Source organism: Ctenopharyngodon idella, chromosome 7 (assembly GCF_019924925.1).
Source record: "Ctenopharyngodon idella isolate HZGC_01 chromosome 7, HZGC01, whole genome shotgun sequence".
NCBI classification, from domain to species: domain Eukaryota; kingdom Metazoa; phylum Chordata; class Actinopteri; order Cypriniformes; family Xenocyprididae; genus Ctenopharyngodon; species Ctenopharyngodon idella.
The window spans coordinates 38,851,517-38,873,618 of record NC_067226.1 but is presented as its reverse complement, the minus strand read 5'-3'; the positions used below and the strand labels follow the sequence as shown (position 1 = coordinate 38,873,618).

At 37.1% G+C, this 22,102-nt stretch overlaps 2 protein-coding genes across 7 annotated transcripts in view; both read left to right on the top strand.

Annotated features, from left to right (window-relative positions):
• Positions 1–6,016, top strand: part of LOC127516644 (hepatocyte growth factor activator) — a 29,375-nt gene extending 23,359 nt beyond the window's left edge. For all 5 annotated transcript variants that reach the window (XM_051901433.1, XM_051901431.1, XM_051901430.1 and 2 more), the window contains 5 exons: positions 816–1,056; positions 1,133–1,272; positions 2,406–2,546; positions 4,976–5,118; positions 5,560–6,016. In XM_051901433.1, coding sequence (XP_051757393.1) covers positions 816–1,056; positions 1,133–1,272; positions 2,406–2,546; positions 4,976–5,118; positions 5,560–5,784 — 890 coding nt within the window. In that variant the 3' untranslated portion in view covers positions 5,785–6,016. The remainder of the gene's footprint in view (positions 1–815; positions 1,057–1,132; positions 1,273–2,405; positions 2,547–4,975; positions 5,119–5,559) is intronic.
• Positions 6,017–9,122: 3,106 nt separating this feature from the next.
• The window catches only part of dok7a (docking protein 7a), a 47,737-nt gene continuing 34,757 nt past the window's right edge, over positions 9,123–22,102 (top strand). For both annotated transcript variants that reach the window (XM_051900290.1, XM_051900289.1), the window contains exons 1-4: positions 9,123–9,229; positions 9,320–9,365; positions 13,328–13,543; positions 17,797–17,997. In XM_051900290.1, the coding sequence (XP_051756250.1) occupies positions 9,176–9,229; positions 9,320–9,365; positions 13,328–13,543; positions 17,797–17,997 (517 nt within the window). In that variant the 5' untranslated portion in view covers positions 9,123–9,175. The remainder of the gene's footprint in view (positions 9,230–9,319; positions 9,366–13,327; positions 13,544–17,796; positions 17,998–22,102) is intronic.

The window sequence follows — 22,102 nt, the reverse complement described above, 5'->3', positions numbered from 1 at the left end:
ATCAGCATATTAGAATAATTTCTGAAGAATCATGTCACACTGAAGTCTGGAGTAATGATGCTGAAAATTCAGCTTTGCATCACAAGAATAAATTACATTTTACAGTATATTACAATATAAAACAGTTTATTTAATTCATAATAATATTTCACTGTTTTGATTAAATAAATGCAGCCTTCATTCAAAAACATTAGTTAAAAAACAGTAGTTAGCACAAATGGATCATCTATATCTAGTCACTTAATCCTAAATGTTTGCAATTTTTTTGTTTGTTTGTTTTTGCAGTGACTCATTTATATATAGTTTCATTCACCAGCTGATAAAAAAACTGCTGACAAAAGCTCAAATACTATACTTTTTGTCGCAGTTTCTTTTAAATTCAGAATAAAATAGAAGTTGCGATAGTCTTTTTGTTCCTATTGTGACATATATCTGAGTAAAATGGCTTCTGGATTGAGAAAGAAATGTAGGGCGGGACTTGATTTTGTCCATGGGGAATTGATTGGATGGTTGTGGTTTGCTATTGGTTGATCTAATGTGAGTGACAGGATGTCCCGCCCCCGCACAAGTAAACACGTCATTAGAGAAGAGATGGTGCTGCAGGAGGGAGGGGAAGTTATTTTGGGCTCATAAATCAAAAATAAATGCATATAATGATGTGCATGAATAAATCATTTATAATAAATACTGCAATATTCCATAAAAAAACCAAGAATGGTCAATTTTGATTTCTTGATGACGTGAATATTCAATATACTTCAATCAGGTGTGTTTGGATTATTTTAGTTGAATATTCTCTCTGTTCCTACTGTCAGTCACCCGCAGAGATCCTGTCATAGCTGCTACACCGCGGCCGTCCCGCACCCCTGCCAGGACACCGGTGTGTGGGAAGAGGCACAAGAAACGGATCAGTAGGGCTCGTATCCTGGGTGGGACATCTGCATTGCCTGGCGCTCACCCCTGGATGGCAGCGTTGTACATCAGAGATGAGTTCTGTGCGGGAACTCTGGTTTCTTCCTGCTGGATTGTATCTGCAGCTCACTGCTTCCTGAGCAAGTATGTGTGTGTCTGTGTGTTTACATACATTTGCATTTTTATGAAGTTATAACTTCATTCTAACTCTCTTTCTCAGTCCATTGCAGTCACAGATTCGGGTTGTTCTTGGCCAGCATGGCTTTAATGACACCGGCCCGAACACCAGGACATTTGATGTTGAGAAATATATTTTGTACCCCCTTTATACTCAGTTCCAGCCGACCTTAAATGATATTGGTGAGTTTGGACTCCAAGTACAGAAACTTTAACATCATTACAGATTTACAAGCAATGTCCTGAGTGTGTGTGTGTGTGTGTCTGTGTGTGTGAGCACATTTTTGTGATTTATGAGGACACAAATTTGTATAATGACATGGGTATTACACTGGTATTATGACGTAAACATGAAATATGAGGACATTTCATGAGTCCTCATATTTAAAATAGCTTTAAAAACATACTAACATAATAAAACAATGTTTTATTAAAAATGTAAAAATGCAGAATGTTTTCTGTGATGGGTAGGTTTAGGAGTAGGGGTAGTGTAGGAGGACAGAATGTACAGTTTGTACAGTATAAAAACCATTACGTCTATGGAATGTCCTCACTTTGATAGCAAAACAAACCTGTGTGTGTGTGTGGGTGTGGGACATTCCATAGACAATAATTTCACAGAAAACTTTCTGCATTTTTACATTTTCAAAAAACATCACTTAGTGTGATTTATAAGCTGGTTTCCTCGTGGGGACCAAAAAATGTCCCCACAAGATAAAAAAAAAAAAAAAAAAAAACTGCTATTATTATCCTTGTGGGGACATTTTGTCCACAAAGTAGGGAATTCCTGACCCCACCCACCCTCACACACAGACTTTATAGACACTTTAGTTTGTCTTACATTTAAACTTTATCCCTTTGCTCTCATTAATGTTCATATTTACACTGTAAAAAAATAAAAAAAACTTATTTGCTTTTAGTAAACTAAACTTAATTTACTCAAGTTTCATAGGACATTTCATGGGAAATTCTAATTGTGATTTTTAAAGTTTCCCAGGAAATGCGTGAAAAACATATACAGATGCAGACGTGGGCTGGTGTGACACAGACACGCTCCAACACGCTGTTCACCAGCACTTGTATTGTTTGAAATGTTTTGTTTTTCCAATCTTGCCATTTCCCATTCTCTTAATAGTATTCCTATCTCCAAAAGCCTATAAATAAAACTTATTTTTTGTATTTTCCAAAAGAAAAAAGTGCACCCTTTGTCTGTGCAAAACTTGCCAAGGCATTGCAATTCAGAGAGTAAGCATTTGTGTGTTGTGTTGTGTTGTGGTGTCTATGTGTTTTGTATGTAATAAAAGCTGTTTTCATAGCCTTAGTGAAGCTGAAGAAGGTCAACGGAAGCTGTGCTCAGAAAACACCATTCATCAGGCCAATCTGCCTGCCAGGGAAAGACACAACGTTCCCGGATCACTACTGCTGTAAGATCTCAGGCTGGGGTCACATGAGCGAGAGTGAGTGACTAACAATCTCTTAGAGATTTATAATATTTATAAATTTTTAGCATTTATTTTGTAGATGTGAATTTTTTTTTTTTTTTTTTTAAGATTATGATATTCTATAATGGTAAAGATGCTGATAGGCAAAAAACAGCAGCTCACTGTGTTTTGGAACACACGCATATAATGTACTGATGAGCCAAAACATTATGTACAGTCTCTTGTGAAGCGAATATCGTTGATCTTCTTCTAACAAGGCCACATATTATAGTCTGGGTAGAATAGATGGTAAGCAAACAATCAGTTCTCGTAGTCAACATGTTGGATGCAGGAGAAATGGGCAGGAGTTAACTTCTGAGTGACTTTAACAAGGGCCAAATTGTTATGGCAAGGCGAGTGGATCAGAGTAGTGGTGAGTGGTGAGAATTTAGTGGTCTGAAGAGGGACAAACCACAAATAGGCGACAGGGTGTTGGGTGCCCAAGGCTCATCGATGCATGAGGGCAATGAAGGCTATCCCATCTGGTCTGAGCCAACATAAGGTCTACTGTGCCACAAGTCACACAACAGTTTAATGATGGTAATGAGAGGAATGTGTCAAAACACTGGTAATGAGAGGAATGTGTCACAATCGCGTAGCCGCAGACCAATCGGAGTGCCTAGATGACCCCTGTCCACTATCGAAAGTTACTTTTTTAACTGGGTATGCTGGGTGGTGCGTCATGTAAAAAAAATGTGGCCGATGCAGTTGCGTTGAATGGGTTTATAGCTAATAAGACAGACACTCGCGTTATCTCTAGACAGTGTTAGTTTACTCAGTTTCTTACTCATGACACATAGCAACACAGCGAAAAGTATTTCTAATATGTTGGACCTTTTATTGAGAGTAGCCTACATTTACTGTTGAGACGTGCCTTCACAAGCAACCGTAAGAGCTTTTGGGATGTTTGAGTCGACAGAGGAGTGACATGTGAAAGCGCGTTGGCAAAATATGCTGTATTTTTGTAAGTGTGCTAGGTGCCGCTAGTGTCACAGAAACGACTTACTTCACCTTTAAACGTATCAGTTTAGGACACAGATCTAAAAAGAGGATAAATAAGAATCACTATGGCATCAATTCAAATGTATGCCAGAAATAGTTTTTAAATTAATAATTAAAAATAAGCACTATAATTTAATTAGTATTAGTAGCCTATTATAAATAAAAAGTAAAATGTAGTTATAATAAATATATGTAGGCTATAATAAATAAAAATATCAGTAGCCTATTCTTTAAAAAAATAAGTTGCAATTATGCAAACTGATCATTTTAACAAATGCACAGTCTATTGATTAACATCCTCTGATAGTTACAGTAGGACTGTCTTAAACAATTTAATAGTTTTCATAAAAAATTATTTTCCCAATGGAGAAAATGAAATTTGATTTAGTCTAGTTAGTTTTGTATCAAATACGATGTGATTTCGGCAATTTTGGTGATCAAGATCTGGTAGCAGCAGCTCACTTTTCCTTTCGGGCGAGACACACACACACACACACACACACACACACACACACACACACACACACACACACACACATATATATATGTGTGTGTGTGTGTGTGTGTGTGTGTCTGTAAAATAATGTCTGTATCACACTGCATTGTGGGATAGTAGTGTTAAAAATGTTAGTATAAGAATGGTAGTGTATTGTGATTGTTTGAGGTCACCATTATTTTGATTGCGCTGCTAAAAAAAGATATTCATTACTCAGTATTTTTATCTTGAGAAGCAAAATTAATTAAGATATTAAGTCTTGTTTTCTGAAACCAAAATGAAGCAAGTTTATGCTTAAAGGTGCAGTAAGCGATTTCTGAGAATCATTGCTGAACACAGATATTTGATATCAACCCAAACAAACATTGCTTTGTCCCAAAAATGCACAAACATGCAATGCAAGAGTAGATGTCTTTTTGTCATAGCAGAAGCGAAGCTAAATAAAGCTTCGCGAAAAATAAAGTGAAGATGACGAGGAAGAACAAAAAATTAACATACAGTACATGAGTATATACAAGCAAAAGTTCATTGTCAGCAGCACACCAGCTCCAGACATGACACTCAAAACCATGTTTCTCACATATGGAGCAGAAACAACGCAACTCTTTTCTAACGTCTCTCAGCCATCTCTTTTTCTACAGTCTTTCTTAAAATCTCCCTCTTACTCACTCTCTCTCTCTCCTCTCCCATCATAAGTGTATACGCCCCCTACTGCTTATTGGCAGTATGCAAGTTTGTTGTGGTGCTCAGTCCGATCGACTTTCAACAGCGTTTTTCAGGAAATGCGTACTGCAACTTTAATCAAGAAAAAATATCTGCAAACTTGTTTTCCCTTTGAATTCAGTTTATGAACATGAATTATGATCTGAATAAAATTTGTGAAAGTAACTTGTGTTTGTTTGTTTAGAGGCAAACTCGTATTCTCAGCTGATTGAGGGAGTGGTGAAGATTATTCCTTTTGACCATTGTTCGAGTCCAGAAGTGTATGGATCAGAGGTCCGGTCTGGGATGCTGTGTGCCGGGAGTGACTCCTGTGTGGATGCCTGTCAGGTGAGACGTCAAAATACTAAACCCTTGTAACATATGATGTATCTTCCTCTAAGTATCACGTTTTTTTTTTTTTTGCTTTTTTACAACAAAAAATGTATTAGATTACATATTTTTATATGAATGGTACTGACATTGATAAAGCAGGTCGAAATATTTCACTTTTTTATTTTAGACTAATATCTACTAATGAACAGCTGTATTTTTATTAACTGATGTTAACAATAACTACTGTAACAAATGCATAGCTCATTGTTAATTAATGTTAGATAATGCGTTATCTAATGTGACCTTATTTTGTCAGTTTTTGCTAATGGTTGACATTGAGTAAAAAAAAGATTTTATGATTTTTGCTGAATAGAGTGACAGAAACAATTTTGCATCAAAGTAATTAAAAAGCATTGAAAAATTAGCCTTTTTTAATGTGTGATGTGATTTGTTTAGGGAGACTCCGGCGGTCCTTTAGCGTGTGAGTGTGACGGTGTGAGTTTCCTTTATGGCATCATCAGTTGGGGGGACGGATGTGGACGGTCGGGAAAACCAGGCGTTTACACCCTCGTGCCCAAATATGCTGACTGGATAAACAGCGTCATCAAAAGATCCAAAAAAAAAACAACAGCTAACAGAACAAAGATAAACATTTGCATCGGGAATCAGTGCCAAAGATAACCCATAAATCAACTGTGACTTTATTATTAACGTATTAGTTGACACTTTCCATTACAGTGTTCATGTTAACGAGTAATACTAATGAACTTAATGTGTTATTAATGCTATTGTATTTATATTAACAAGCAATGTTGTGACATGTATACACTGTAATGTTAAGTTTATGTATTATATTATTCTATATATATTTTTGCATATCAATAAATTTTTGAGTTGACTGTGGTGAAGTAAATGTGTCTTTTACAGTTTTTTTCAATTGTTTACACGCAATTTTGAAAACCGGGTTCTTTTTTCAAAATATAATCACAATTATCCAAACACCACACTCAATTTGCATAATTCCTAGATTGTTTGCAAAATGACACACTTCAGTCAAAACATATACACATATTTGTGAAAATGCTATTAGTTTTCATTTAACCAACACAGTCCTCAATGATCAGACACTATTGCAGCCAGTTTCACACTGCTGTGATAAATAAAAAACACATTTGTAAAAAACTAATTTTAGGAAATAGCATGTGCTAGATTTTTGGCCAGACATTGTTATGTAAGGGATAATTTAGATGAAAAAAAAAAAAAAAATAGTGACAAACCCACAACATTCTTCAAGATTAGTTTGAGATATAGGGAGAATGTACACAAATAGGCCTACTATAAACTTACCAAGCACTGCACAACGCTGATGCTGCAGACTGAATATTTCAAGTATTTATTTCAATACTTACAGTATTTCTTACCATAATCAGTTACAGTAATCAACCAACAATGAAATCAATGAAACAAATAAAATCTGTAGACAAATAAAAATTACATCATGAAGTACATACACTTTGACTACTGTAAAAGCAACAAGAATACTGTAACTATTCATCATCTCTCCGTCTGGCTGGATCAGGCCATAAGATTTCATCCACATCACAGGCTATGTCTTCATTGGCCAGGCACCGCTGGAAGAATCGCCTCGTGTGACGAATCCACCCCTGCACAGAAGCTGCTTCGATATGATCACAGGCCTGCTCCATGGCCTGACTGAGGGGCAAACGGTCATAGGGCCGCAGGTCGTATACCTTCCACCGCCATGCTGAAAAAAACTCTTCTATTGGATTCAGGAAGGGGGAGTATGGGGGAAGGTATAAGACTTCAAATTCAGGGTGCTCATGGAACCAATTCTGGACCAGAGCAGCCTGATGGAATGAGACATTGTCCCAAACGACAATGTACCGCATCTGGTCCACTTGGTTTAATGCTGTGACAATCTCATGCAATCTGTCAAGAAATGCAAGTATTAGATTTGCATTATAGGGTCCCAGATTTGCATGGTGGTGGAGGACCCCATTTTGTGTAATAGCAGCGCAAAGGGTGATGTTACCCCCTCGCTGCCCTGGCACATTGGTGATTGCCCTCTGTCCAATTACATTTCTCCCTCTTCTTCTTGTTTTCACAAGGTTAAATCCAGCCTCATCCACATATATAAATTCATGTTGAATTTCTGCAGCATCCATTTGCAAGACTCTCTGAAACACAGTAAAAGACAATAGGATGCTATTCAATATCTATTGCACAGTATTTTTTTGTGCCAGAACATTATGAGCAGTGCACAATACCACACCATAGTAAGATGAACAATACATACCTCCACATACTCATTGCGCAGATGTTTCACTCTCTCTGAATTTCTGTCAAATGGTACCCGATACAGTTGCTTCATGTATATTTGATTTTTCTTGAGGATTCCACCCAATGTTGACAGAGAGACTCGTTGGATGTTATTGAAAATATGGTCATCATTGATGATATTGGCTTGGATTTCTCACAGCCTGATACAATTATTGGTCAAAACCATGTTCACAATGGCGGCCTCTTGTGCACGAGTGAACATAGGGCCCCTTCCACCTTGGTGTCCTCGACCCTCAATCCTATGTAAAAAAAAAAATACATATAAAAAAATACACATGCAGCCTACTGTCAAATGTCACAGTAAACAATATTGATGATAAGTACATCAAGCTTCAGTTTCAATGTACTGTGTGGTTAGCTTACCTGTTTTCTCGATGAAATGTCCGAATTACTGATGCAACAGTATTTCTGCTGAGATTTGGTTGAACTCTTTGTCCAGCTTCCATCAGTGTCAGTCCATGGTTGATAATATGGTCAATAAGTGTTGCACGGATTTCTTGAGTCAAATTTGGTCGTCGTCTTCTTTGTTCAGGTTCTATCAACTCTTCAAGTCCTTCTCTACCTCTTCCTCTACCTCCTTCTCCTCTTCCTCTACCTCGGCCTCTTCCTCTATCTCCTTCTTCTCCTCTTCCTCTACCTAGGCCTCTTCCTCTATCTCCTTCTTCTCCTCTTCCTCTACCTGGGCCTCCTCCTCTACCTCCTTCTCCTCTTCCTCTACCTCCTTCATCTCCTCTTTGAGCTCCCCCTCTCATTCTCACACTTCTTCTTCTTCTTCTTCTAGCTCCTTCCATTTTTGTTGAAGACAGGTGAACTCACCTGCTGCCTTTTATAGCACACCTGAGTGCTGCGTTTTCAAATTAGTGCACTCAGGTGTGCTATAATTCCTTATCTGTGTCTAAGGTGTGAAAATGTGTGTAGAGTTTTACAAATCACTGTGTGTAATGTTTTGCAAAAAGGGTGAAGCAGACATTGTGTGTAATGTTGTGCAAATCTGTGGAGGTGTTTTGCTCATTGGAGTAGAATTTTGCAAATTGTGTGGACATTTTTATTTTAGTGTGTAAACAATCGTAAAAAACTGTAATCTGCAAGAAGTATTAAAAAATGTTATTAGACAGTGTTTCGTGGAATCTCACGGAATCTATCAAGAATATTTCCTCACAGTTTTCTTTACTTAAATGGGTGACTTTTGATTTTGTTTGTAATTCAGTATTTTAATTCTTATTAAGGATTATTTCCATCATATTCTCATTACTGTACTATAGTAATGAGAATTTCCAGTTATATATATATATATATATATATATATATATATATATATATGTATATATATACACACAAAACAAGGCACTGCTCATATATGTGTGTGTGTGTGTGCAAGCAAGAGATGTGTGCAAATTATAAATGTGACACTGCACTATTTCTACCTGATCTGACCATTATAAAAGACCTCGTTGTTGTGGTGCTTTCATTAATGTTACTTTAGATACCACATGATCACATTTGCTACATGACAAATTTTGTAAGTGTTACATGACAAATGCATGTAAGGGTTAATTATGTTTGACCTAAAATAATTGTTCTGAACCGACACAGTAACCTTTGACTGACCCCTGACATATGTGGTCTATTGGGGCGCGTGCTTGAGGAAGCGGGGTCGAGCGCTCCGGAGTTATTTTGAAAGTGACGCACGCACAGCTGTCATGAGGGGAAGATGAGCGATACCGTGATCGCGGAGGGAGCAGCAAAAATCAGAGACGGCAAAAAAGTACGCAAATCGCACGGTTGAGCTGAATGTGTGTATAATGTGTTCAGGAGTGACTGTGTGTAAAGCTTTGCTTTGAATTTTCTCTCGCAGTGGAGGAGCCGCTGGCTGGTTCTGCGGAAACCCTCACCGGTCGCAGGTCAGTTCATCATGATCATACGCTTCACAGCAACACAAACTCAACAATGGTAACAAGCAACAAATTTTTATTTTACGTAAAAATAACATGTACATTAATAAATATAAATAAACGGAACATTATTACAAGTAAAATCGACAACGACAATATAGCAAAATAAACCAGCAAACAAAATGTGAATAATCCTGCAGTGCATGCTTGGGAATCTAAGTGCATACAGTAAATACTGTATATATATATATATATATATAGTTTCATGACAATGAAAAGGGCCTATTAACTGCCATTAAAGTGAAATTACTGAACCTAAAGATACGATGTTCACTATATATAACGAGCATCGTATCTTTAGGTTCAGTAATTTCACTTTAATGGCAGTTAATAGGTCCTTTTCATTGTCATTAGAGTGAAATAACTGAACATAAGCATACAAGCTTGATAAAAATGCTAATTTTAGAAAAAATTTTTGCAAACTTTTACACAAACCTGTAATAATTAACCATATTAAATTACATAAATATACTTTATGTATTTAATCTAACTTTATTAACCAATGTCTTTGCTGCTTACCTAATTCAATAATAAGCAAAAATTACTTTAAATTAGATTTAGAAATAAAAGTGTTGAACTTCCTTCTTCTGTATCCTATTCTTCTTTAATCCAGAATGGCAGCACAGCTGAAAGATTTGTTTGAGATACGTTAACATTACTTTTGAGAACGGTAATTCAGGTCCACTCATTTATGTTCCAGGAGTTTCATATAACCGCACTGGAATGTTTCACTATTCAGTACAGCACTCTTGCTTCAGTGAAATGTCTTGCCGTCGCTGCAGTGTTTTAGTGGCACAGTGAAGTTTTTTATTGCGGTAGATCAGCTGTGAGAGCAGAAATGTGTGAAGAAAGACGTTTGTACAGCTGTTCACACTTGTGTGTGTGATATGCCAAAGGTGGTTTTGTTTGTTTGTTTGGTTTTGTAGTAGCAGGCATCACATGTTTGACCTATCTACATCTTTGAGGGGATGTAAAAATTGTTTTTTGAACATGCACCTCTACATGTACCTCTTTATTTACATTTAACTATGGTTAAGGTTACAGTAGTTCATAGTAGACCTATAAATGGTACAATGGCACATGAAACATTAGACTACTATTCAAAAGTTTGGGGTCGATAAGTTTTTAAAATATTTTTGAAAGAAGTCTCTCAAAATAGCTGTTTTCTATTGAAATATATTTTAAAATTGAATTAATTCCTGTGATCAAAGCTGAAATTTCAGCATCATTACTCCAGTCTTCAGTGTCATATTGTCCTTCAGAAATAATTCTAATATGCTGATTTGCTGCTCAAGAAACATTTCTGATTATTATCAATGTTGAAATCAGTTGTGCTCCTTCATATTTTTGTGGAAATGTTTTTTTTCTCAGTAATCTTTGATGAATAGAAAGTTCAAAACAACAGCATTTATTTGAAATAGAAATCTTTCGTAACATTACAGTTTTTCTCAATCGATTTGACACATTTCTCCAAACTCGGATCACTGTTCTCAAAACAGTTAACACAGTGATCTGAACACTTTGTCCTTACCAGATTGTACGTTTTCATTCATTTCACACAAATTGCAAATCATGTGAATAATTTTCTCAAAACACTATGCACAAAATTCTCAAATGTTTTCATAATAGTTAATACATCCAACCAAAACTTTAATAAAGCAGGAGAAAACGATTTCAGCTTTTTTTATTGGCTTTACACAATTCACAAACATTTATGTCAACAATTAAAAAACACTGCTTCGGAGCTTTACGATTCTTTTGTTTCGAATCAGTGATTCGGATCTCCTACACTGCTGAAATCATGTGACTTTGGTGCTCCGAACCACTGATTCGATTCGTAAAGCTTCGAAGCAGCGTTTTGAAATCGGCCATCACGATATATTGTTGAAAAGTCATTATTTTATTTTTTTTAGTGCACAAAAAGTATTCTCGTCGCTTTATAATATTAAGATAGAACCACTGAACGCACATGAACTGTTTCAAATATGCTTTTAGTACCTTTATGGATCTTGAGATTTTCAGTGGCATTGCTGTCTATAGAGGCCTCACTGAGCCATCAGATTTAATCGAAATATCTTAATTTGTGTTCCGAAGATTAACGAAGGTCTTACGGGTGTAGAACGACATGAGGGTGAGTAATTAATGACATTATTTTCATTTTTGGGTGAACTAACCCTTTAAACACTTTGAAATGTTATGTAACAACTGAAACTTCTTTTAAACACGTGCATTTCATGTGGATTAAATATGCATTTCATCAGTTTTGAAAAGATTTTTTTTTTTTTAAATACCTTTTTTGAAGCTTTATTTGTCAATGACCCATATAACAAAACCTGTTGAAAGAATATTACAATAAACGTGTATTTTCGTAAGTGTATTTATACAGCCACAGCTGACAATGTTTTAAAAACAATAGACAATATGCCTGTAGTTTTGATGTTAGTATTTACTTTTAATAAATGCATTACTAGAAAAAAATGCAGTGCTTTACTTTGCAGCAAAGTTGAACTGTTTGGCTAAGATAAGAGTGTGTTTAGATCACTGTGTTACAGTTTTTTTCAACTGCTTACACACATTTTCAAAACTTTGCCTCTTTTTTCAAAACTTTACACATAAATCCAAGAATTGCACAGACAAAATGCAAAATGCCTCACATCTCTTGCAAAATGAAGCACTGCATTCAAAATATCACAAACACATCTCAAAAGCAAACATTTGTCTTATGTTGCAAACACCTTTGACATAATATTCTATTTCTGGATATATCATATACACAGAGTTATTCAAAACCTAAAGCTCTTCTTTCATGAGCTCCTTTGTACATTTCTGTACAAGATTGAAAGTAATTGGCAGAGAGATGTTGAACAATTCATGGTAAACACGAAAGCAAGATTGAAACCAAACAATTTATTTTTTTACTGTAAGCATTTGTGGTTGTGAATACAGTACGAAAGAAAAGAAATACATCAACCATGTGTAGTTGGACAGAAACAATGGTTGTGTTGGAAAAAGGAAATCAAGATACTTCCTGTTAGATTTTTGTGTGTTACATAGAGAATTGTGTGTTGTGTTTTGCAAAAAGTGTTTTATGAAATTGAGTTGAAGACCAATAATTAGTGTATGGTTTTGCAGATTTATTGTGTCATTCTGGTGTTTGAGTGTCAGGTTTCAGAAATTGTGTGATAAGTAAGGATTTTGTGTGTGAACAGTTGAAAAAAACTGTAATTGTTTTGAGAGCAGTTACATTACTTTGGAAAAATGTATCAAATCGATTGAGAAAAACTGTAAAAACGTCTTTACTGTTTGATAAATGTAATGCATCCTTGCTGAATAAAAGTATTAATTTCTTTTAAAGACAACAACAACAAAAATCAGGGCCGTGTTCAAAAACCGAATAAGCTCAAATGCTGTAGCCGGGTCAAAGACATTACGTTTTTTTTTTTTTTTTTTTTCTGGATCTATTAATTTATTCAAAAATACATTAAAATGCATTTAATACATACAGTGACTTGAACATACCATTTCAATTCTGTTGTTTTTAATTTTTAAATTAAAATTCACATTCAATTTTTTAGGGGGATAAAGTAAATCATTGACAGCTCCAATAAGACAAATGTCCTCATAAAACACACACACACACAAAAACTCTCTTGCACTCTTACAAAAACAAAAACAAAGGTAAGTATAGTATTTTCTTACTATGTCTTGGGGAAAAACAAAAAAATAAGCAGTGCTATGTTAAAATATTGAAAGACTTGTCATAGTCATGTCATAATCATAGTCATGTCATTGTCATCAAGGTCAAGTGGAGCTTTTAGACCTTCGTGACTGTATGTCAAGGTTAATAAATCTCTTTAAATATGTCCTTTATAAAAGCTAATGTGTAAACTGTGTGTGTTTGTGTGTGTCAGATTGTTTGGTGCTGTACATGTATAAGGAGCGCGGTGTGAAGGACAGGAGCAGCGTAACGCTGGAGCACATCTGCGGTCTGGAGGCATGTGTCAGCGCTGATGGCGTTCCCTTCATCCTCTCAATACTGTGTCTCAGTCAAACTGCCATGCTTGGCTTTGACAGCAGGGAGGCGCTGCAGAGCTGGGACCTGCGACTACGCTACTGCCTTGGGGAAGGTCAGAGTTCAACATTTAACCCATAAAACAGTCACTTACAGTCCACAATGACCGATGAGATAATAGCTATCTGTATCTGTATCCATGATAAAGGGGTAGGGTTGGCTCGATACCACAATTTTGGCTTCAGAACGATACCACAATCTAATAACGTAGTATCGATGTTAGATCAATACCATACAGGATCTGAATTTCGGGGTGGGATTGTGGGTATTGCACATAATTTTACTCATTCCTGCAGGTTTCATGTTTATAATGTGGGAAATCACCGCAACCATTTATTAGTAAATTAATTAACACATATTATCACATCAAATCAGTAATTTGAAGACTTTTTGTGAGAAGTAATTTCACAAACAGCGTGATTAATTAGTTTTGGTCGTGCTGAGTGAGATTCACCTGCTTTATCCGTTTTGTTCTTCTGTGTTGTCACATTTGCCGCGTCAGTTTGGGTAGCACACTGCCACCTAGCGGTGAACTTCGGAACAGCAGTGTATCAAGTACCGAAATTAGCAAAATCATGATATCGTAGTATTTGAAATAAAATATATACCGATATTTTCCAAGTAGCGTTATACTGCGCAAACCTAGTAGTTTAGTCAAATAGTTTAGTTGCTAAATGTTTAACATTAAATCTATTTTTTAAAAATAAATCTATATATTTTTTAACGTATGCAGCTTTATGAGCTCATATCAAAGACTACATGGAATAATTACTGTCTATTAAGTGTTATATATTTATAATTATAAATTAAAATGATTTTTAAAAATAATTTGTCACACCGAAACAGGACCATTTATATTGAGGTAGGCGATATGGTGACACATTTGACCAGTTAGAGCATTTAAAGCATATACTTTTCCACATTGATGTACATTTTAACTACGTTTTGATGTTGAAACCAACATCATGCTGCATTATGCATCAGCTACCCAAAGAGATTTGATTGATTCATATGATTGTTGTGTATGTGCTTGAACTCTTTGTAGTTGTGAGCAGGCATGTGATACAGTCAGCTGCGTGTCTGTGTGTGTGTGTGTGTGTGTGTGTGTGTGTGTGTTTGTAGCTGCCTCTTTTTTGATTTGTATACCCTCATAAATCTCTTTCAAAGTTAGTGCTAACAGGTTTAACCCTGCCTGCATTCCCTCATCACATTTTACACACACAGACAAAGACAAGCTGTTGTTACTGCACAGACCAAAGTAAGTGAATGAAGTTCTTGGAATCAGGAATACTTACTAGAGTTTTTAGTTAGTGCTGTTTGCTGAGGCAAGGAGTACTGTCATTCATAAGTTGGATTAGGGATCTAAACAAATCCAAAACTTATGATTTTCATTGAATATAATAAATAAAACTATGAGTGTAAATTAAAGCTGCAAGCAGCGATGAAAGGGTCCTCACACCCGTGCCACTGCCACCTGGTGGCTTTAGGAAAACAGAGCACAGAGGGCAAAATGCATTTCAGGTCCCGTCCACACGGAGACGAGTTTAGCTGTATACACAAAAAAATTGTATCGTATAGGCGTTTCGTCCAGACGGATCCGGCGTTTTCAGAAGGTGAAACCGCTATTTTTTGAAACCGGGTCCTAGAGTGGATAAATCTGAAAACGACGCCCTTGCGTTTTCGTGTGTACAGCCAATCCGTATATTTTGTGAAACGATGATGTCCTCACCCCACGTGTCGACCCTAGTCAGACACCACTAACAGCACAAAACAGCAAGAACAATAACAATAGAGGACTACATGCTTGTGTTCATGCTGCAGAAGCTACCGAGGCTAAAGCTTTATTAAAATAAAGCTTTATTTCTAAGCTTTACTAAAGTTTGTATACATCGCGCAAGGTTTATGTGCATGCTCCAAGTCTTATTCTTTGTTTTAAGTGTATCTCTATTGCAGAATTACAGAGCCACATACTGATCTGGCATGTATACTACATCGTTTTGAGTCGTTTCAGTGGTTTCATGTGTACGCAGATATAGGGAAAACTCTGGCTTCGTATGGATGTAGCCTCAGTAGGTAAATATAGGAGGACTACGTCAGTCATTTGCATTTGCCACCCTTCCTGCTGCCAGGTGGTGGTGCTATAACTAAACCTAAATTTTAGCATGTAGATGTGTCCTGGCCAGGACTTTTATCACACATGTAAAGTTTGGGGCAGATTGGACATTGAATGCATGAGTTACAACAACTTCCTGTTTCAGGCATTAATAGCATGCTTTAGCACTTAGTAAGTGTTGCTAGCATGTTTGAGCATGGTGTGTCTCAACCAGCTCCCTAGTTCAGTAGTCAGGGCATTGACCAGGGAGTCGGCCATTTTAAGGGCTGTCCCAATCGCAGAATCCTTCCAGGGCACTGAAACTTTCGCTCCTTAAAAAGTCCCACAATGCACAGGGAAAACCAGGGAGCATATAGGGAGCATGATAGATGTTTTTAAAAATACAAACCATTATTTTATTATATTTCTGCATAAACATACATTGCTAGACAGGTAATGAACATAATCTAGCTAACATTTACAATTTATTTACGGCTGAAATGTTGCACGTAAATGTACCAAGCAAATAATTTATCATAATGTACTTTAAATAACATTACAAGTAATGTCAGAAAATATCAGCTCTGCTGTTGTTCATAAATACTAGTAGTGATGTTGTACAATGAGGATGTTGTCACGTCACCAGAAATAGAGTTATAAGTGTCCCAAAGTGTAGTGAACCAGCATCCTTTACTGTCCTTACCAGTGCCCGAATTTGTGTACACAATATACTGATTCACGAGCTCGGGAGCTAGGGAGCTGATTGAGACACACCCGATGGCATATTTTATTATGTTGCTAATAGTGCATCACAGTGTTAAATGTCACTTCCTGTTTCCAATAGGGGGCGCTATGACTATAACTGAATATGGGCATGTAGATGTGTTAAGGCCAATACTCTTATCAAACATGTGAAGTTTGAGGCAGATTGGACATTGTATGCATGAGATACAACAACTTCCTGTTTCATTGCATTAATAGCATGCTTAACAACTAGGGCTGCATGATTTATCGTGATTAAACCGCACGTGATTTGGCAAAGGCTGCGATTATTTCATGCGCAGCGTGTCAGAGCTGTACGGCTCTGTGATCATAGTAAATGCTTCTCCATCTGAAAGCCAGAGGGCGATCTTGCGCAGAAACACTAAATATGCCCTGCAGTAGAAGTACATAACACCCATCACTTCAGAATTCCTATTAGCATCATACTATCGCTGCAGCTGAATAAACAGAAGATTGAAAAGCTTAGATTGATTAAACATGACTAATAAACACACGACTGCCTTATTCTGTGTAAGAAGCCAACTGTAAAAACGTACAGCTCAGCTGTAGTTATTAAGTGAGTTTGAGTAAAAACATGTTATTAAATGTTGTCTTTTGTTGGACAAGATTTTAATAAATGCTTCTCATGTCTGGAAAGATGTTTTACGCGTGTTGCTTTTTCAAATGTACATTATAAGCGACTCAAACTCGCAGTGCTTTCAGATGGTTTAGCATTTGAAGCCATAGTTCATTGACAGGCTGCACATAAAAAATAAAGAATCACATTTAAGTGATAATCACGTTTAAGTTCAATGTTATTTTTCGTATCGTGCGATAAATTGTGCAGCCCTATTAACAACCCTATCAACCACCCGGAACACTCTAGCAACCACCCAGAATTCCTTAGAAAATATATAGCAGTCAACAGCAATCACCTGGCAATACCCCACCTTGCAATGTCCTTGCAAACACCCAAAATAACTTAGTAACCACCTATCATTGTCCTACTAACTCCCTTGCAATACCCTACAAACCACACAAAATACCACAGAAAGCACCTATAGCAATGCCCTAGCAACCAGAAGTCTTTAGAAACTACCTAGCAACCACCAATAACACACCAGTAACCACCTGGCAATGCCCTTGCATCTAACAAAATACCTTAGTAACCAACTAACAACCGCACAAACCATCCTTAAAATCACTTAGCAACGCCCTTGCAACCACACAGAATACCTTAGTAACCACCTTGCAGTGCCCAAGCAACCATCCTTAATTATTCTGAAACTAGTACCTAGAAGTCACCTAGCAACCACCCATAGCACCTTGGTTACCACACTGTAACATATTGTTAGTTTTGCACAGGAAAGCATCACTTACTTGTCCATCAGTTTCAGTTTATTGTTTACATCTGATTGAATGGTGCATGCAAATCATGTTTTCCCTTCTGTCAGTCCACAGTTTCAGCGTCTCTGTGCTTCCTGGCACTAAACTGGAAAGTGGAGCGGCGACTCTGCATTTATGCAACAATGTCCTGGTCATCGCTAAAGACCTGCCGGCCGTCATCATTGGCCACTGGAATCTGCTGGACCTGCGGAGATACGGGCCAGTCAACAACGGCTTTGTGTTTGAGGGAGGAACACGCTGTGGTTACTGTGAGTATGCTAATATAAAAATGAAAAGGCTCATTATTTTTAGCCTTTTTTATAAAATGCAATTTCAAGGTTTGGTTAGTTATCATGGTCTGTTGCTTTGTGACAAGTAAAGTTTGATGCTTTGGCATATTTTGGGACTTTTTTAAAAGTAAAAAATATACAAACTAACTATTCAAATTTTGTCTGAAATACAAGTTTGTTGTTTTTATATTGGAAATAAAATAACATTTAGTATATAGTTATATAGTATCACATTCATAATCGATAATGTACATCCAGCTGGTTATTATCACAAAATAAAACCCGACAAGGTGATCAGTACCCAGATACGAACGAGCGTAATTAATTAATTAATTAATTAATTAAATTTATTACACAGCTCTCTGGAATACTTGGTTCTGATTGGTAAGTCATGGCATTCTGAGATCTGATATTTCCTGATAAATAACCATTGTCAATTGTACTGTTGTCTGTGCTTCTTTCATGTCCCTTGAATCAGACTGTTTCAGTCTGGTTTTAAATCACTTCATAGCACAGAAACAGCCCTGTTAAAAGTTTTTAATGACCTGTTACTAGCCACTGACTAGTGATTGTGCTGTTCTCATGCTCCTGGATCTTACGGCTGCATTTGACGCTGTAGACCATAACATCTTGATTTTGATTGGAGCATTGTGTTGGCATTAAGCGTACTGCATTGGAGTGGTTCAAATCTTATCTGTCTGACAGAAGTTTTTCGGTCCGCCTTGGGGATTTTGTGTCAGCCTCGGCATCTCTCTTGTGTGGAGTCCCTCAGGGTTCCATTCTTGGGCCTATCCTATTCTCTTTATATATACATCCTTTAGGTTTCCTTTTTAGGAAATATGGCATCTCGTTTCATTGTTACGCAGATGATACACAACTTTATCGCCTTTGAAATGGAAAGATGCAAACTCTATAGCACCATTGTTGGACTTTCTTGAGGATGTTAGAGCCTGGATGGCTTTAAATTTTTTTTAAGTTCAATGAAGGGAAAACAGAAGTCATGGTATTTGGACCTGGCAATGCCCTTACCTGGATCTGAGTGCTATAAAATCATGTGTGAAGCCCAGTGTTAAAAACCTGGGTGTAATGGACAGTGACTTTAAACTGGATAAACAATTTAACTCAGTAATTAAATCCATTTTTTTTTTTTTCAGTTGAGGTAATTATCCAAAGTCAAGTCTTTTCTGTCTTTTAAAAATTTCAAAGGGTTATACATGATTTTATCTCGACCCGCCTTGACTACTGTAATGGCCTTTATGTAGGGATCAATCAGGCCTCCCTCAAACATTTGCAGATGGTACAGAATGCTTCTGCTCGTCTTTTAACAGGAACAAGAACATAGTACACCCATACTGACCTCCCTTCACTGGCTTCCTGGCTCATTAAATGGACTCCATGAAGCGCACTTAGGTCCGCTGTGCTTTTACTCTCGAACAAGGCTGAAAAGGCTGAAGGCTGAAAAGCTGAAATGGGTGCTTTTGCAGTCACAGCCCCAAAACTTTGGAATAATTTGCCTCTACATGTTAGGCAGGCCCAAACACTTTCTGCTTTTAAATCCAGTCTTAAAACTCATTTTTACACTCATTTGTTGAAACAGATGTAGATCGTGCTGAAGCTACTGTTAGTGTGTTTTATAATGAGATGTGTTTTTATAATGAGATGTGTAGTGAGATGCTCTGAATGGAGGCATTGGTTTGTGACAGCATTCAAAACTGTTTTTTTACTTGATTAATTGTGATTGTGTGTGTGTGGTCACAGCTGACAGTGTTTGTGTGGTTGTGAAGTGTCAGCTGGTTTTGGGTGGTCTTCCCAGCTAATAGGGAATGTTCTCATAACTTTGACTAAAGTTCTAGCAAGGTTCTCTCAAACTTATGAACAAAAGTTCTTCCAGTAATACTAATAGAATGTTTGTTCAAAGTTATCTGGTCTTCAATAATGTTCTCAAGAAGTTATCACAAAAACATTTATACATTGTTTGTAAAAAGGTTTTTTAAATGTCCTCATAATGTTGGGAAAAATGTTACAACACCCTTTAAACATTTAGAATGACAACTAACTTGGTAGTGTGTGCTGTTTTAAAAGAACATCCTTGGAATGTGGGACAGTTTTATAGCCTGTCCCTTAATTATTGTTCCCAACTTTTCTCTTAAATTTATGTAAAGGTTGTACAAGTGCTAGAATACAATACAATAGTACAAGTGCTTCCTGTCTACTCTCATAAATAAATAAATAAGAAAATAATGTCCCATCACATGTGTGAGTTGTCTCACGAGTTCACATTTAAAAATTATGACAGATTTCCATCAACTGGAAAAAATGAGGGGAAAAGAAACATGTAGCGCATTGTTGTTGTTCTGCTGGCTCAGCTATTCATTTCAATTATATTCATTGAAACGGCTGGCTCTTAACCACACAATTACTTCTGATTGGTCAGAGCGCGTGTGTGGTGGTGGGAGAGGGTATTAGCCTTGTTAAAAAAAACAAGAGTTTACGCATTAAGCTAGCATATCAGTTATGGACGTGCTGCTTTTGGAGGAAGTCTGTTAAAAACAAATGGAGATGGGCCTGGCTTGGAGAAACGGGGGAGGATGGCCACTCGCTCCGATCCTGGTGTAGAAAAATGAAGAGGCCAGGTGCGTGTATTGTGTGCAGAGATGTTTACGAGTCTTTTATCTGGAGTCCGAATCAAGTCTGAAGTCTTTGAGCTGGAGTCCGAGTCAAGTCTGAAGTCTTTATCACTGAAGTCTGAGTCAAGTCTGGAGTCTTTTGTCACGAGTACAAGTCGAGTCTCGAGTCATTAAAAAAAAAAAAAAATTCTCATACTCAAATCCTATTTTTTATCCTAGTTGTATTATATAGACAAAATAATATGATCTTTCTATCATCTGTTTTGTTTGTAATAAAGGTCCTGAGATGTAAGGGATAATGTACATCTAGCTTGTTACTTTATAATCCATTACAATGTACAAAACAATCGCCCTGGCAACACGAATAGTCATTTTCAATACAGTCGATAAGCGGACGCAAGATGGCGCCAGTGAGTCAGTTTGTTATACAGCAGTTTGTTATACAGCTTCGTTGTTATTGACGACAGTCATTATCAGAAAATATCAAACCTCGGAATGTTTAAGAATTTCAATAGAAAACTGTGCGCATGCTGTTTGTGATACCTTAAAATATGAGCTTTAAGTAATAAATGGATTAACATCTCTTTCTATCTCTCTCTTATGGACACATTAAAGGGTTAGTTCACCCAAAAATGAAAATAATGTCATTTATTACTCACCCTCATGCCGTTCCACACCCGTAAGACCTTCGTTAATCTTCGGAACACAAACTGAGATATTTTTGTTGAAATCCGATGGCTCCGTGAGGCCTACATAGGGAGCAATGACATTTCCTCTCTCAAGATCCATAAAGGTACTAAAAACAATTTAAATCAGTTCATGTGAGTAAAACAAAATAACAAAAAACAAAATAACGACTTATTTAGTGATGGCCGATTTCAAAACACTGCTTCAGGAAGCTTCGGAGCATAATGAATCAGCGTATCGAATCATGATTCGGATCGCGTGTCAAACCGCCAAACTGCTGAAATCACATGACTTTGGCGCTCCGAACCGCTGATTCGACACGCTGATTCCTGAAGGAGCATAAAGGAGGATGTGGTGTATCAGTCTGCAAAAAAGGAGTGACCGCAGACCCCTCTGATGATTTGTGTGTGAGACTACCAATGTGTTGTCTGAAAGGAAAAGAACTACTGAGGTCTGGGAGGAAGTACCTCAGAGCTAGAAATACAGGCATCATCTCCAGGCAATTTATGTGGGGACACGTCTGTCGTTAGTATCTTGCAATGACTAGAGGCCCCCAACACAGGTCTCTGGGACAAGAACCAAGGCTTTTTCCACATCACTAGGGCACAAAACCACCTGCGCTTAACCCTAATGATGTGAAATGGGTTGCCCCTTGGGAAAACCCTTTGGTCTTGGGCTAAAACTGCAATGGTCTCATGTCCAGAAGGCCAAAAGTAATCCCACTGAACACAGCTGTCATGAGTCCCAACAGTCTCTGGAACTGTTTCACA